This window comes from Strix aluco, chromosome Z, assembly GCF_031877795.1.
Source record: "Strix aluco isolate bStrAlu1 chromosome Z, bStrAlu1.hap1, whole genome shotgun sequence".
NCBI lineage: Eukaryota > Metazoa > Chordata > Aves > Strigiformes > Strigidae > Strix > Strix aluco.
The window spans coordinates 54,223,913-54,238,063 of record NC_133971.1 but is presented as its reverse complement, the minus strand read 5'-3'; the positions used below and the strand labels follow the sequence as shown (position 1 = coordinate 54,238,063).

The window sequence follows — 14,151 nt, the reverse complement described above, 5'->3', positions numbered from 1 at the left end:
ATGGCTAACTGGGGAGGTCCCATTGGACTGGAGGGTGGGAAATGTGACACCCATCTACAAGAAAGGCAGAAAGGATGATCCAGGAAACTATAGACCTGTCAGTCTGACCTTGGTGCCAGAGAAGCTCATGGACCAGGTCATCTCAAGTGCCATTAAAAGTCATATAATGGACAACCAGATGATCAGGCCTAGTCAGCATGGGTTTATGAAAGGCAGGTCCTGCCTGACAAACCTGATCTCCTTCTATGACAGGGCGACCTGCTTACTGGATGAGTACCTTGTTTACCTTGACTTTAGTAAGGCCTTTGACACTGTTTCCCACAGCATTCTCCTGGCAAAACTGGCTGCCCGAGGCTTGGATGGGCACACGCTTTGCTGGGTAAAAAACTGGCTGGATGGCTGGGCCCAAAGAGTTGTGGTGAACAGAGTTAAATCCAGTTGGTGGCCGGTTACGAGTGGTGTCCCCCAGGGCTCGGTTTTGGGGCCACTCCTGTTTAACATCTTTATTGATGATCTCAACGAGGGGATCGAGTGCACCCTCAGTAAGTTTGCAGATGACACCAAGTTGGGTGGGAGTGTTGATCTGCTCGAGGGTAGGGAGGCTCTGCAGAGAGACCTGGACAGGTTGGAGCGATGGGCTCAGGCCAACTGTAGGAGTTTCAATAAGGCCAAATGCCGGGTGCTGCACTTTGGCCACAACAACCCCCAGCAGTGCTACAGACTTGGGGAGGAGTGGCTGGAGAACTGCCAGTCAGAGAGGGACCTGGGGGTGTTGATTGACAGCCGGCTGAACATGAGCCAGCAGTGTGCCCAGGTGGCCAAGAAGGCCAATGGCATCCTGGCTTGCATCAGAAATAGCGTGGCCAGCAGGGACAGGGAAGTGATCTTACCCCTGTACTCGGCACTGGTGAGGCCGCACCTCGATGACTGTGTTCAGTTTTGGGCCCCTCACTACAAAAAGGACATTGAATTACTCGAGCGTGTCCAGAGAAGGGCACCGAAGCTGGTGAAGGGTCTGGAGCACATGTCGTACGAGGAGCGGCTGAGGGAACTGGGGTTGTTTAGTCTGGAGAAGAGGAGGCTGAGGGGAGACCTCATCGCCCTCTACAACTACCTGAAAGGAGGTTGCAGAGAGCTGGGGATGAGTCTCTTTAACCAAGTAATAAGCAATAGGACAAGAGGTAATGGCCTCAAGTTGTGCCAAGGAAGGTTTAGACTGGGTATTAGGAAACATTTCTTTACAGAATGGGTTGTTAGGTGTTGGAATGGTCTGCCCAGGGAGGTGGTGGAGTCCCCATCCCTGGAGGTGTTTAAGAGTCGGGTCGACATAGCGCTGAGGGACATGGTGTAGTTGGGAATGGTCAGTGTTAGGTTAATGGTTGGACTGGATGATCTTCAAGATCTTTTCCAACCTAGACGATTCTGTGATTCTGTGTCTTCTGTAAAGCACTGCAAGGGATGTAATGTAATGGTTTTGAGCATGAAGTTTCTTAGGTGAGAAACCTGCATTTCCACAGGCTGTATCCAATCACAAATTTGCAGCCTAAGAGACATGCTTATGATGGGCATCACAAGCTGGACATTTTGTTCATGACGGCTGGAAAAGAAACAATCCCTGCAGATATATTTGAAGATTAGAGATCACAGATTCTGAACCTCCAATGACTTTTAGTTATTTCTGCTTTGTTCCCAAGCTTCTTGATCTCTATTCTCTCAACAGAGACATGATTCCTGCAGGCTATATACAGGGTGCGGTGGAGCTGGACTGCTTAATCCTCTTTTATTCTAATGGTAAAGTGCTAAAACATATAGACATTATTAATATATTCCAAGTAAGAAAGCTATATAATAAGAAATTCAGTAATTTTTTCTATTTTTAGCATTATGGTTTTATCCAAATCCTTGTCCTTGTGTTTTTGAAACCCTTATATATGAGCAAGAATAAGAGACATGTAGAAAATTACCCTGGAAGTAACACTGAAGTATTTTAGGGTTTTTTTTGTTTCTTTTTTTCTTTCTTTTTAAAAAAAAAGTAGTCTGTCATAGTAATGACATGACATACCAATCACTTATAGCCAAAAATACTCAAACCTCGCGGAGGGCATATCTTAAATAAAACTTTTGTGAGCATCTCAGGCTGTGGGTGTAGCCTGTGGGTGTATTTTGAAAATCCATGTCTGCAAAAATTTATAATGGTCTTTTTCGTTCTCTAGATACTTTTTTAGCTAAAGATATGAACACAGTACACTGAAAGAGTAACCAGAGTAGTGAATACCAAACCTGTTTGCACAGAAAAACATAAATCTTCCTGTCTCTCTCCTTCACTCACACATACCACATGAACACTCATTCTCACACGGACTCAGAAACAGGCACCAGTTCACGCAAATGCTCCTTACCTGATCACATCTCATCAGCCCTAAATACCTAAGAGACTTGCTGCTTTGTGCAATTTGGGTGGCTCCATTGTCTGTGATTTCTTTGCACCATCCAACATCCACTGTCTCTATTGTCATGCTGTATCGTCCAATGGCTATCAGAGCTGTAAAGATATTAAAGGTATGAACTATAAAGCTCATGCAGATGGTAAGCTCAGTTCTACATACACACTAAATGATGTTGAAATTAAATTCTGAGAAGCAGTTGTCACATACCTTGTAAAAGATCTTTAATTTCAGCATTTTTGACTATGAAATAAGCTGTCTTTTCAAATTAAGACCACACACATATGTAGACACACATAAACACCTAGATAAACAGATCTTCCTATATATTTTTCTATCAATCAAGATAAATAAACTAGTTAGCAGAGATACTCTATACAAATTCTTTTATTTTTTTTGTAAGAATCAAGGATCAAATAATTGAAATTGAGATAACTATAGAATAAAAATAATTCTAACTCACTCTTCAGAGAAAATAACTGATTTTATACTATTAACACTTTTTGTTCTGCAAAATAATATTGCAAAGGCAGCACAGAGAATAACAGGACATTTTCTGTGTCAGTAAAACAAATGGTTTTAGAAAACCCTGCAAGTATCTTATGTCATACATTTTATAACTATATTCTAAAATTGCATTTGTTTCCCATTGTTCATACTGATGATATAATAACAACAGTATGTCTTGCTTTCATGTTTTCTTCTTGAACACTATTCCAATAAAAAAATAAAAAAAATTAAAAAGGCCAGGAGGAATTAAATCAAAAACTTGAACCTTGATAAAAGGAAAGAGAATCTGAAGTTCTGAAAGGACTGAAAAATGGTAGGTAGGAGAAACCACGAGGCATCAGAATAGGCTGGGAAGGCTCTGTCATGACATGGCTAGTCTGGAATGACAGAAAGGATACAAATCTCTAGAACCCTGGTCACCACAGACTAGAACACTTTTCAGGAAATACCAGCTCAGAAACTGCTAAGTCAAGTTGGGATCTATTAACAGAAATGAGCAACACCCTTCAGCAGCTAAAATCTCAGCTGAAGAAAAAAGTCCAACATATCTGGTGTAGAAGTCAGCCATCTGCAGGTAGCAAAAGGGTAGCATGTTTACACTTTTTAACTCTAGCTATAATGCAGTTGCTGAAAAGGAAGATGAATGAGTGACTTAGTCCAAATAATGCAAGCATCTTTAAAGGGATGATTGTTCAGCAGCTGAGGGCCAGTTCTGTTTATGCTACAGAACCTATTGTCAAAAAAACCCAAAGAGGAGTTATGAAGAGCTGGTAGCTCTTCATATGCCAGATGTCAGTCTTAGCTAATCAGGGTGTAACTGAGATCTAGAAGCAGAGAGAAAGAACTCACCTGACCTCACAGTGGTTCTGCAAAGATCTGTACTGATGCTAGACAGCAGTAAGGACAATTTGGTAATTTATGAATATTTAGGTGGACTTGATTTGCAAACAAAATCAGCCAAAAGAGGCCAAATACGTGAAGGGGCAGTGGTACATAATTCTTTTCTTGCGGTTCACGAAAAAGGGCAGTGATAACTGAATTTTGTAGCTGACATAATGAACTTACGATACAATCATCTATGTAGTTTCATTATGGTTTCATTGATTTTTGTAGTACAATACCAGCTTCCTGTTTTCATCCCAGTACATCCCTAGAAAACAAGTCCTAACTTTGCAAATACGTAACTATAGTATAGCAGAACATAAACTTTGTACTTTTTTTACAGAGTCCTTTTAAAATACCACTTTAATAAAAATTATAGAAAGTCAGGAACTTTTTGCACATATTATGCAATAACGAAAGCTATAGCAATTATAGATTATTGTGACTCCACATAAAATGTTATAGACTTCAAGCAGTGCAGGAATACTGAAAGCCTGCCATTACAGTAGAATATTGTCAGTTAAACAAAATTTCAAATACTGTTTCTATTTGAATACTTTTGATAGTTTTTGTGAAGTTACAATCATATTGTGTCAATTTCAATGCTTCATGTAAAACTGATAATGAGAAGAAAATCAACAAAGAATACTTTTATGAGAGTGACATAAAAGGTCATCAGATCACATGTTAAAGGAAATTAGAGATATAATTTCTGGGAGTTCCCTCACAAGACTTAGATTAGAGAGGAAGTAGGGGATGGTGCTGTTTCAAGACCAAAAAAGGGTATTATACTGTGTGCAGAATGTCCAAGATTAAAATATAACCTGAGCATCATTAATCCAAGAGGCTGCTCTGAATGTGGCAAAAAGATGTCTTAAAAGCATGAAATTTCATGAAGGCATCTTCACATGCATATATTAAACAAATTGGAAGAATGAAACATTCTCTGTCTTACTCATATACACTATTTCATAACAGAATATTCATAGAAAACCAATGTGTAATAAAACATAATTTAAAACATGTTAATTCATTATTTGATACATTACTCTTTGTATTTTGGCGTTCTGGAGAGTAAAGCATTTAATTTCTACAGTAGGACCTTATTAAATCTCAGTTAAGTTTTATGGATTTTTTATACAAAAGTAAAAATATTTTTACATTTTACATAATGGAAAAATGACTTAATAATTATTGAAATAATTACAAAATAATGATCAAATAACAGATCATGAAGCCTCTTTGCAGAACTGCCTTTCACTGCTTGTCTTCTGAACACTTATACTTTAACCAGCCAATTGTTATTGGGTCATTTCCCTGAAGCATTAAAAGGGATGAAAAAGATCATCCCTATGATTTGGGAAGCATAAGTTTCCATAAATCAAAGTGTATATGTATGATTTTTGGACTACATTGTCATTACTATATTCTGTCAATTATCAGGAAAACCAGAACACAACTTTAATGATACCATGAGACAACCACCATGCTTTTTGGTACAAGCAACAATACTTAAAAGAACAACACAAAATGGAATAAAAACCCCTCAGGATGTTACGTATCAATATGATACATAAAAAATGGAATGGAAAGAAAAAAATTCCAACCGTGACATTTGGGGAGCAGGGCTTTCTAAGTGAACATATTTTGCAGTGTAGAAGTTCCAGACAACTGTTAATCTGTTGTCTTCCACTGTGGTCCACATTTATGTATATGCAAATAACTGAATGAATTTTCATGTTTTAATCAATCTGTGTGTCTAACCTGTGCATCTGGTATGTCTTAGGCTAACCATGGCTGGGTATACTATAGATTAGGGACTGCTGAATGGATAGCATTTTTGTCTGCCTGGCCTTTCCCTTGCAGCATTCCTCATCACTGTCTCAACCCTAATCATTCCTACAGAGCCCCTACTGTCATATGCACATATTTGATTCTCTGTTCAGCAGTATTAAATAGCTGGGTATTCTCTAATACATACAAATAATTGACAACGTTTTTCTAATTTAATTACAAATGACACTAGAAATCAATTACTGCATTACAGATGGCTGAAGACATACAATATTCTGTCATATGCTAGTAGAAAATAACATATTTATTTTGTAGTTTGCAACTCTTTGTCCTCAGATTAGCAGACATCTTTTGGGAAAGTCAAGTATTTTGACAAGCATGTACACTTGTCAAAACACTCTATGTTACACTGTAGTCATATATTGCAACAGTTCATCTATCAAACATATAGAGAGTATGCCATTTTAAAACACCAGTGACTGTATTTTCAGAAAATGTGGGCAACTGCACCCCAAGAACACTCTTGGTCAGAGAAAAGATACACTATTCTGTTTCTATCAGCAACCAACAGTGGGAGATAAAGAAAGGTTATGAGAACAGGTGAAAATGTAACAGTATTTTCCCAGAACACTTTCCTCACATCAGAAAAATTGTGGTCAGGGACTTTCTGAGCTTGGGTTTATGCCTCTGTACTTCTGTAAATTCATCTAATCAGTCTTGTAATCCACAAAATCTTTTAGGTTTCACAACATCCTGTGGCAAGGAGTCCCTCAGTTCAACTACACTCTCTTTTGAAAACCACCTTCCCTTGTTTGTTTTGAACCTGCTCTAAAACTTGATCCAGGGCTTCCCCTTTTATGATGCTTAGTTCCTTTGCAAATGCTTTCTAGAAATCCCAACAGACTGTATCAACTTAATCCTTTCCTGACTTCTTCAGGATTGTGAAGAACAACCCCTCTTAACAAAAGCTGTATCAAGTCTTCCTGGATATGTCATATTTATTCATGTGTTCACTAATTGTATTCCATATTATTACTAATTTGCCTTATACAGATATCAGGTTTACCAGTTAATATTTTTTGGATCTTCCCTGATACCTTTTTTTTTTTTTAATACCTCTGTCAAGCAATCCCGTGGCGGTCAAGCAGGTTTAAGTGAAGGATTACACAGTGTAGTTAGGAGCTCAGCTATTTCATCCTTGAGTTCTTTTGGAAGTCTTGAGTACACATAGTTCTTCTACTTGTATGAGCAAAATACTTTCTTTAAGGCACAAGTTTCAGCTAAGAAAATGTCTGCATTGCTCAACAGCAAAATATTGCCCAAAATAATTGGAATACATTGCTATTCTCGAAAAGTCTGTCAGTAATTTAACAAGGAAACATACAGTAAAAGCCTTAGAAACTAAGTTTGGATTCTGTGACTTAAGAACTTGTGGCACAATCAGCAGTAAAGAACAGTCACAGGTGTGTTTCAATGCTAATGACAACCGGACTTGAAAACATAGTGAGTGACTGAACTGAACACGATACATTGGAAGTAAGTAGAGCTGGGTACACAAAAATCCACCGTGTAGTTTAAAGATGTTGTCTTTGACATATGAACCTCTCTGTATGTGAATAGTTAATGATTCATCCAATTCTTTTACTTTTTTTTTTGTACTCCCATTTATTTTGGCAAAAGCCAGATTTCATATTTCTTCTTCCAGTGCTGGGATGGTGGAATGGAAACCAGCTGATGTACAGCTCCTACATAGCAGAAGATAAAGTGTAATGTCTCTAACTGGAATTGGAAAATCAGCCTCGAGCTGTATTAAGCAAAAACATTTTCCAGTTGTAACGGTATTTTGTTGTAGCTGAGAACGTGAAAGGACATCAGCAGGACCAGGTTTGTAGGCAGAGGTAGCATCTTTTAGACGATGAACTGGAATAGTTGGAGAAATAAGACAAGCTTTGTCCTTAGTGGAGCATCATTAGAAACAAATAGTAACCTAATTTTTTTTTTTTTTTTTCAAACTGATTAAGTTAAACTGGCATAGCAAAGTGAATCTGCTACTACAGGCAGAAATAACTGCCTTAGTCTGAGAGGAAAGGTCTCCATTTAACTATATGTAAACTCTGAAACCAATGGTTGCAGTGCAAATGTTGTCATGATTAAACTATTTCTGGACATGATCTAGGCAGGCACTGAGCTCTTGCATCTAACAAATTTGGGTGGAGATGAGACTGCTGTATTTATTTTGTAAGATTATTTTGGTAAACTATAGCTGGCAGTGTATCATCTTGAAGCTTTCCTCCTTGATTTTGTCTATATACTAAAAAAAATCAGAAACAGGTATCGACTAAGATGTTAAATAAACCAGTAATCTAACATTTATAATTTAGTCACGAACATTCCCAAGTTTAAAGTCACTACAACAGAAGAAATAACATATATATCTTTGGTATGAACAACTGCTATTTGGCCCACTCTTAATTAAATTTTAATGTATTTTTAAATCTGGAAACAAATATTCCACGTTTTGCATAATTTTACCAAATAATATTGTTTGGAAATATGGTGTATTAAGCAGAATTGCATCCAATTAAACATATTTTTATTGAGATGCACCTACTACACAATAGAGTACTTCCTTAATCAATAAATCCTAGTTCAATTTTGTTGAAAATACACCTCTGTGAGGTTAACTGTGTTGCTGTTTTTCTCCTGTCATCACCTAACATACTGCATATGTAAAATGCACTGCATTTGGTCAGCTGTCAGTAAGGACTGGATAGAAATGTTTTTAAAAATTGATTATGATTGTCATCACCCTGACACCAGGGCATTACACACATATATGTATTCATGCAAAAAACCATTCTAGCATTTATTAAGCTCTTTTTTCATTAATGTCAAAAGCATTTAAATGTGCAAGAATTAGAATTTAAAATTTCCAACCTCTCTAAGGGTTTTCCACAGAGTAGAAATCAGTCAACCAAGTATTACCAAGTAACAGTCTTCTTATGGAACTTTCCATTATCATTTATTTATTACATAGCCAAAAGCTATTAAGGGGGCTTTGATAGCCATCTACTAGCTCCTGATGAACCTAAGGTACAAAAAACCTAGGAGGAAGTTTATGACAGTTAAAATTGCAATAAGTAGATGTAATAAAAATAAAATTAGCAAAGAAAACTATACATTTAGATGTTAGAAAATGGTGTAACAGTTCAGCTTAGTGGGCTGTAAAATATTCTCCTTCTTCTGGTGGAGTTATGCAGTTACTCTCATCTGCTTGAGTTATTTAAAATACCAATGGACGAAACTCTGGAAAGGCTACAAAGAGAATCTTGTACAAGGCAGACAGAACAAGCCAATTTAAATAATCTTTTCTAGCTTTCATTTACATGATTCTATTGAATTAGAAAGAAAGAGAAAGATGTAAATGACGCACATAAACATTTGAGTGCACTGAAGCTTTACCAGTCACAAATTAGTCTGATATTCCATTTCTAGTGATTTGTGGAGAACATTTATAAACTAACCTGCAATTTGACACAAACACTTGTCAATTGTAAAATACAGTTGAGTATTTAGACAATATACTGACAACTAATTTTAATATATTATTACATTTACAAATTAAAACATTAACTTAGATATGTTAATAATATCCTCTACAGTTTACAACAGATTTAAGTACTGAGTATTTGGTTAATATAAATATTGCTTATACATAGAAAAGGCTCTTCTTTACAAGTGCAAACCTATAAAATCTTCTTCTCAGAAAATTTTTCAGTGACTTCAGTTTTTTTGCCTGAATTTGGGCAACAGATTTTAATTCTTTAGAGCAAATCTTGATGCCATAAGCAAAAGCTTGGTAATTTTGCCCACTTGATACTAACAGATAGGACTTGTTTCTACCTCCTGCATCGATGAGGTTGATGGTTACCTGCCATGCAAATAACATGAGGTCTTGCAATTTAGCTAATCTGTTATGTGCAGAGACAGAGTACGTGCCTAATCCCAATTACATGTGTCAAGAGATGTTTTGTTGCTGTAACTACAGACAGTGGTTGAAGAAATCACTGCTTGAGTTCTCTGCTACTTCGTTCATCCAGCAGAGTAATCATAGATCACAATTCATGTTGCCTCTGCCTTAAATGAAAAACATTTGTATAAATTTCACTGAATGATACAACTTTTTATAAAATTCATCTACTCCTGTTTCAAATTTGATGACTAAATGTTTGTTCATCATGTAGTGATATAAATTATGCATCAAGCACTGTAGTTCATCTGCTACTAAATAAAGGATACAATGGATGTATCACTCCAAAACTTCAGTTTGTGCTGGTTTCCCAATCAAAAGTCTAATTGTGCTTGGGGTTTTGCACATCCAGCTGACAGGTAGTATGACATGCATTTTTTTCTTTTATAATCATGACCTCACATAAAAGCTACATTTCAGTGCCACCATGAAATAGCAAAGCAAGAGAGACAGAATTTGTACAAGAACTGGCTTTCTACCACAGAACTCAGTCAGTCCATTTATAATCAAGCCCTTAAATACATTCCTGGTTTTAACTGTATGAGCAGTTCCCTTGAAATAAGAGTAAATACACCAACAGAGGAGGCAAGCATGAACTTCACTGTTGTCATGATCAAATATCAATCTTAATTCCCTAACTACTTTCTCTTACAGGACATATATCCATGTAATAAGCAAAGAGGGAAGCAATTAAGTCCTTTTTCCCATGGTATGGCAGTGATTCAAAAGGGAGATTGGTCAGTGGTTTTTTTAATATTTTACACTAATGGTATTTTAATATTTATAGTAAGTGCTTGCAGAACACAGTAACTGGAAAGGTACGTAAGTAGGTAAAGACTTAAGCTACTGTAAATCCTAAAGAAGGTTAGAAAGCCCAACCTAAAAAAATTTCCCGATGGAATGCTGTATCATCTCTTTGCATGCAAGCCTGCATTTTTAACATACTTGGTGTATTTTGTTTTTTCTGTTTCTTCACCTGCCTCAGGCTGCTTGAGGTCCCCTGTGATAATTTTATTGTTATACCTTCGTGCATATGTGGCTATGGGCATTTCTTGAGAAAGAAGTATGGGACTGCAATAAAATGCAGAAAGATATAGGGGCATGACCACACTGGGAAACCAATCTAATAAGATGGCTCAAGGAAATGAAAAGGACACAATCTGTATCCCTTAAGCAAACCTGTTTTCTCCAAGAGTTTAGGAAATCTGGTTAAATCCCTTCTCTCTAGATGAATATTTTGACCTTTATTTGGAAGTACGGTGCAAACCACTCAAGTAGTGATATTATTGTAATTTTGACTAAAAAGCTGTTTGAAAGAGAACACGTACATTTTAAAACAATATATTTCTGGTCTCCCTTTTGAAAATAAAATATCATTACTTAAAGTATTGGTTACATAGAGAAATCTAAAGAAATTCTCTGGAGGCAAGAAAAGTCCTAAGGAACTGAAAAGACCTAATGCCTGTGAGAGGAAAGATGGCAGGGACTGCTTTTATGCAGGAAAAGTACTTTATTTTATATTTTTTTATATAAAATACATTTAATACAGGTAAATATTTTTTTTTTTCTGTAAAAGACACAGAAATAATTGGTATATAGTTACCCAGCTATGGTCTGGTTGTAGTATATGTTTACCATTAAGTTGGTCCAGCATACACTGCTGTACTCAATACCAACTTTATTAGCTGGTACATAGAAAAAGGGCAACTGAACTGTTATCCTACAGCTCAAATCCCATGAAACATGGGCCAACTGAGGGCTATGATTTCCCATGTAGAATTAATCTTTACTTTTTGTAAAGTAAATTGCTTTACTTTTTTATCTTGCATATTTGGCCAGACTAAAACCATAAACAAAACAGTACATTTGTACAGGGATTATTAAAAAAACTACCTGTTGTCCTATAATGCAAGCAAAACTCTGCCATAAACTAGAAATGAAATTGAAAAAAACGGGAAAGAAAGATCTTTCAAAATCATCTTTAACATAACAAGTGTTAAACAGCTGCTTCCCCAGAAGTCCACACTAAGAACATGGCTAAGCTATGGACAAAATCATACAAAATAGTTTGCTGTATTTTATACAGGGCTCTTAAGAAGGAATTTCAACATGGACAACAATGAATTAATGCTAAATACACCCGTCTTCTAAACAAACTCTATCAGTGTAGAAGAAAGGCTCCATGACATTTCAGCCATTTCAACAACATCTTTTACTCAACAGCAAAAAACAAACCAAAAAAAGAAAACCTCAAAATCTTCAGTATGAGGATGTAAAAAGATACTAGTACTGGAAACTGAAAGGCATACAGCACATATAGTTCTGTCCTGGCTGTAGACATCTCATAAAAATATTAAAAAACACCCATTTCAGAGACGGACTGTGAAAGTGGCAGTAGCCGTTGATTTTAACCCCATGGTTTTAAGACAAAACAGCCCCTGTGTACCAAGCTGGTAAAAACAGCTCTATTTTCACTTGTCTGAGGACACTGAAATATAACTTGCTTTCTTAGCATTATTTTGCATAGGAGTATTTTCCATCATTGCACAGACACAGTCTGATTGCAAATGGAAGACAGTAAGCCTGACTTCAATCCCCAAGAAAATTATGGAGCCAATTTTCCTGAAAGCGACATCTGAAGGACACATCAGCCAGCACTGATCTGCAATGTGAACCTGATTGCCTTTCTGTGATGAGATTACTGACTCAGTGGACAAGGGATATGTAAATAAATATTTCTTTTTTTTTTCATCAGGAGAGTACTGAGAAGAAGTGCTATAGACTCTTAAAGATGACTGTTTCCTTTTCCAGTCCAAAGATAGAAACATTTTTGTGTCAGGGTAACAAAGACACCAAAAATTACCCAAACCCCTTAAAACAGGAATAAGAGATATGCAAGAAAACTGAAATACAGTATTTTTAAAACAGATAATGGGTTTTGAGCTTATTTGAACAAAATGTACCTAACCTATGAAAGCTGTTACTCCAAGATGTTATTGCATGCAGGAGCTTAGTAGCATTCAGAGATGACAGTCAGTAGTGATGACAGTGAAAACCCAGATGTAGACAGCGTTAAAAATAAAGGCTGTAACCCTGAATGATGTGAGGTACATGCAACATATTAACCCAGAGAGGTAGGAAAGAAATAATCTTTTTTGAAATCTGGCATCATCTGGAGAACTAGTGTATGCACTGCTTTATGTGAATGCTTTGAAAAAGCTGGATCTTGGGGCATTTCAGGGTCTATAGAGACAGTCACAGGATGCAGAATATCACACACAGACTAGATGTAAAGTTCACTTAATGTTTTGCTGGAACAACTTGAGATAATAAACTGGCAGAAGCTAGAAAACTCACTTTATATCACTTACTAAATACATAGTTATTAATATACAATTATAAGTTATTAGCTAATATGTATATATTTGTACATATATAATTTATATATATAAAATTAATAATATTACAGTCACTTATTAATTATCTCTTATTATTCCAAACTTCTGGTGAATGAGTTGGGTTTGGCAAGTCCAAATTTCACAGAAGAAATAAAAAGCAGGATGTTAAGATGCTGATTGTCAAAAAAGCAGAATTTTAGTTAGTTCTTAGTCACATGGGATTGTAAGAGAGTGGGTAGAGACAGAAGATGTTTTCACAGTGAGGGAATTTAACTGTTTAGCTTGTTCAATTATGGGATCAGCCAAGATAAGAGAGCGCCTCTCTGGAGAAAGACAGAAAGCAATACTAAATTATGTGGGAACATACCCTTTTGCAAATTTAGCTTTGTCCTTCTTGCCTAATGACTCTAGCTACTGTATTCTTCTGATTAATAAATACTGACTTTGAAAAGACTGCTCAATGGTCTGCAAACACTTGCCAAGACAAAGGATGACAATCTCTGACACAGGTCTATACTCATTCTGCCACAGAGGGAAAATGTTGAAAATAGAGGTCCTAAGCTGAAGAACGATAGAATTGTGCATTTTGCCCTTTCAAAGAGGAGGACTCATCAATTTATCAACTTGAAAGACTACACATCAAAAAGAATAGAGACTGGAGGAAGGAGAACATCTAATAAATGCATGGCAGCATGTTACTTCTGTCATGCACTAAAGAATTTTATACTCTTTGGTGGTGAGAAAATAACAGTGACTACTTAAACCATGATTCAGTAAAACCACTCTTCAGTTTCTATGAACTTAGCAGGAAATACAACACAACAGATACATTTTTAGTACATAAAACTGAATCAAACGGAGACAAAGGAGACAAATACCTGCTAGAATATACAAACTGCTTACAAAAATAAAATTTTAGGTTTACAATCTAAAAATGGAAGAAAATGGTTATTGAAAGTTTTGGATTTAATTATAAAACTCCTGGTGTATAACTCTTCAGTACTCAGTAAGAGGGTATATATTTGACTGTTCACCAAAACACGCAAAAAGTAAGAGGCAATAAAACCAAATCTACCATACAGCATGAGCTGTT

General features: G+C 36.3%; 1 protein-coding gene across 3 annotated transcripts in view; it reads right to left on the bottom strand.

Annotated features, from left to right (window-relative positions):
• Positions 1-14,151, bottom strand: part of FBXL17 (F-box and leucine rich repeat protein 17) — a 311,828-nt gene that overhangs the window by 16,417 nt on the left and 281,260 nt on the right. For 2 of the 3 annotated variants that reach the window (XM_074811923.1, XM_074811922.1), the window contains exon 8: positions 2,400-2,542. The exons of the other annotated variant lie outside the window; for it this stretch is intronic. In XM_074811923.1, the coding sequence (XP_074668024.1) occupies positions 2,400-2,542 (143 nt within the window). The remainder of the gene's footprint in view (positions 1-2,399; positions 2,543-14,151) is intronic. 3 annotated transcript variants of the gene reach the window in all.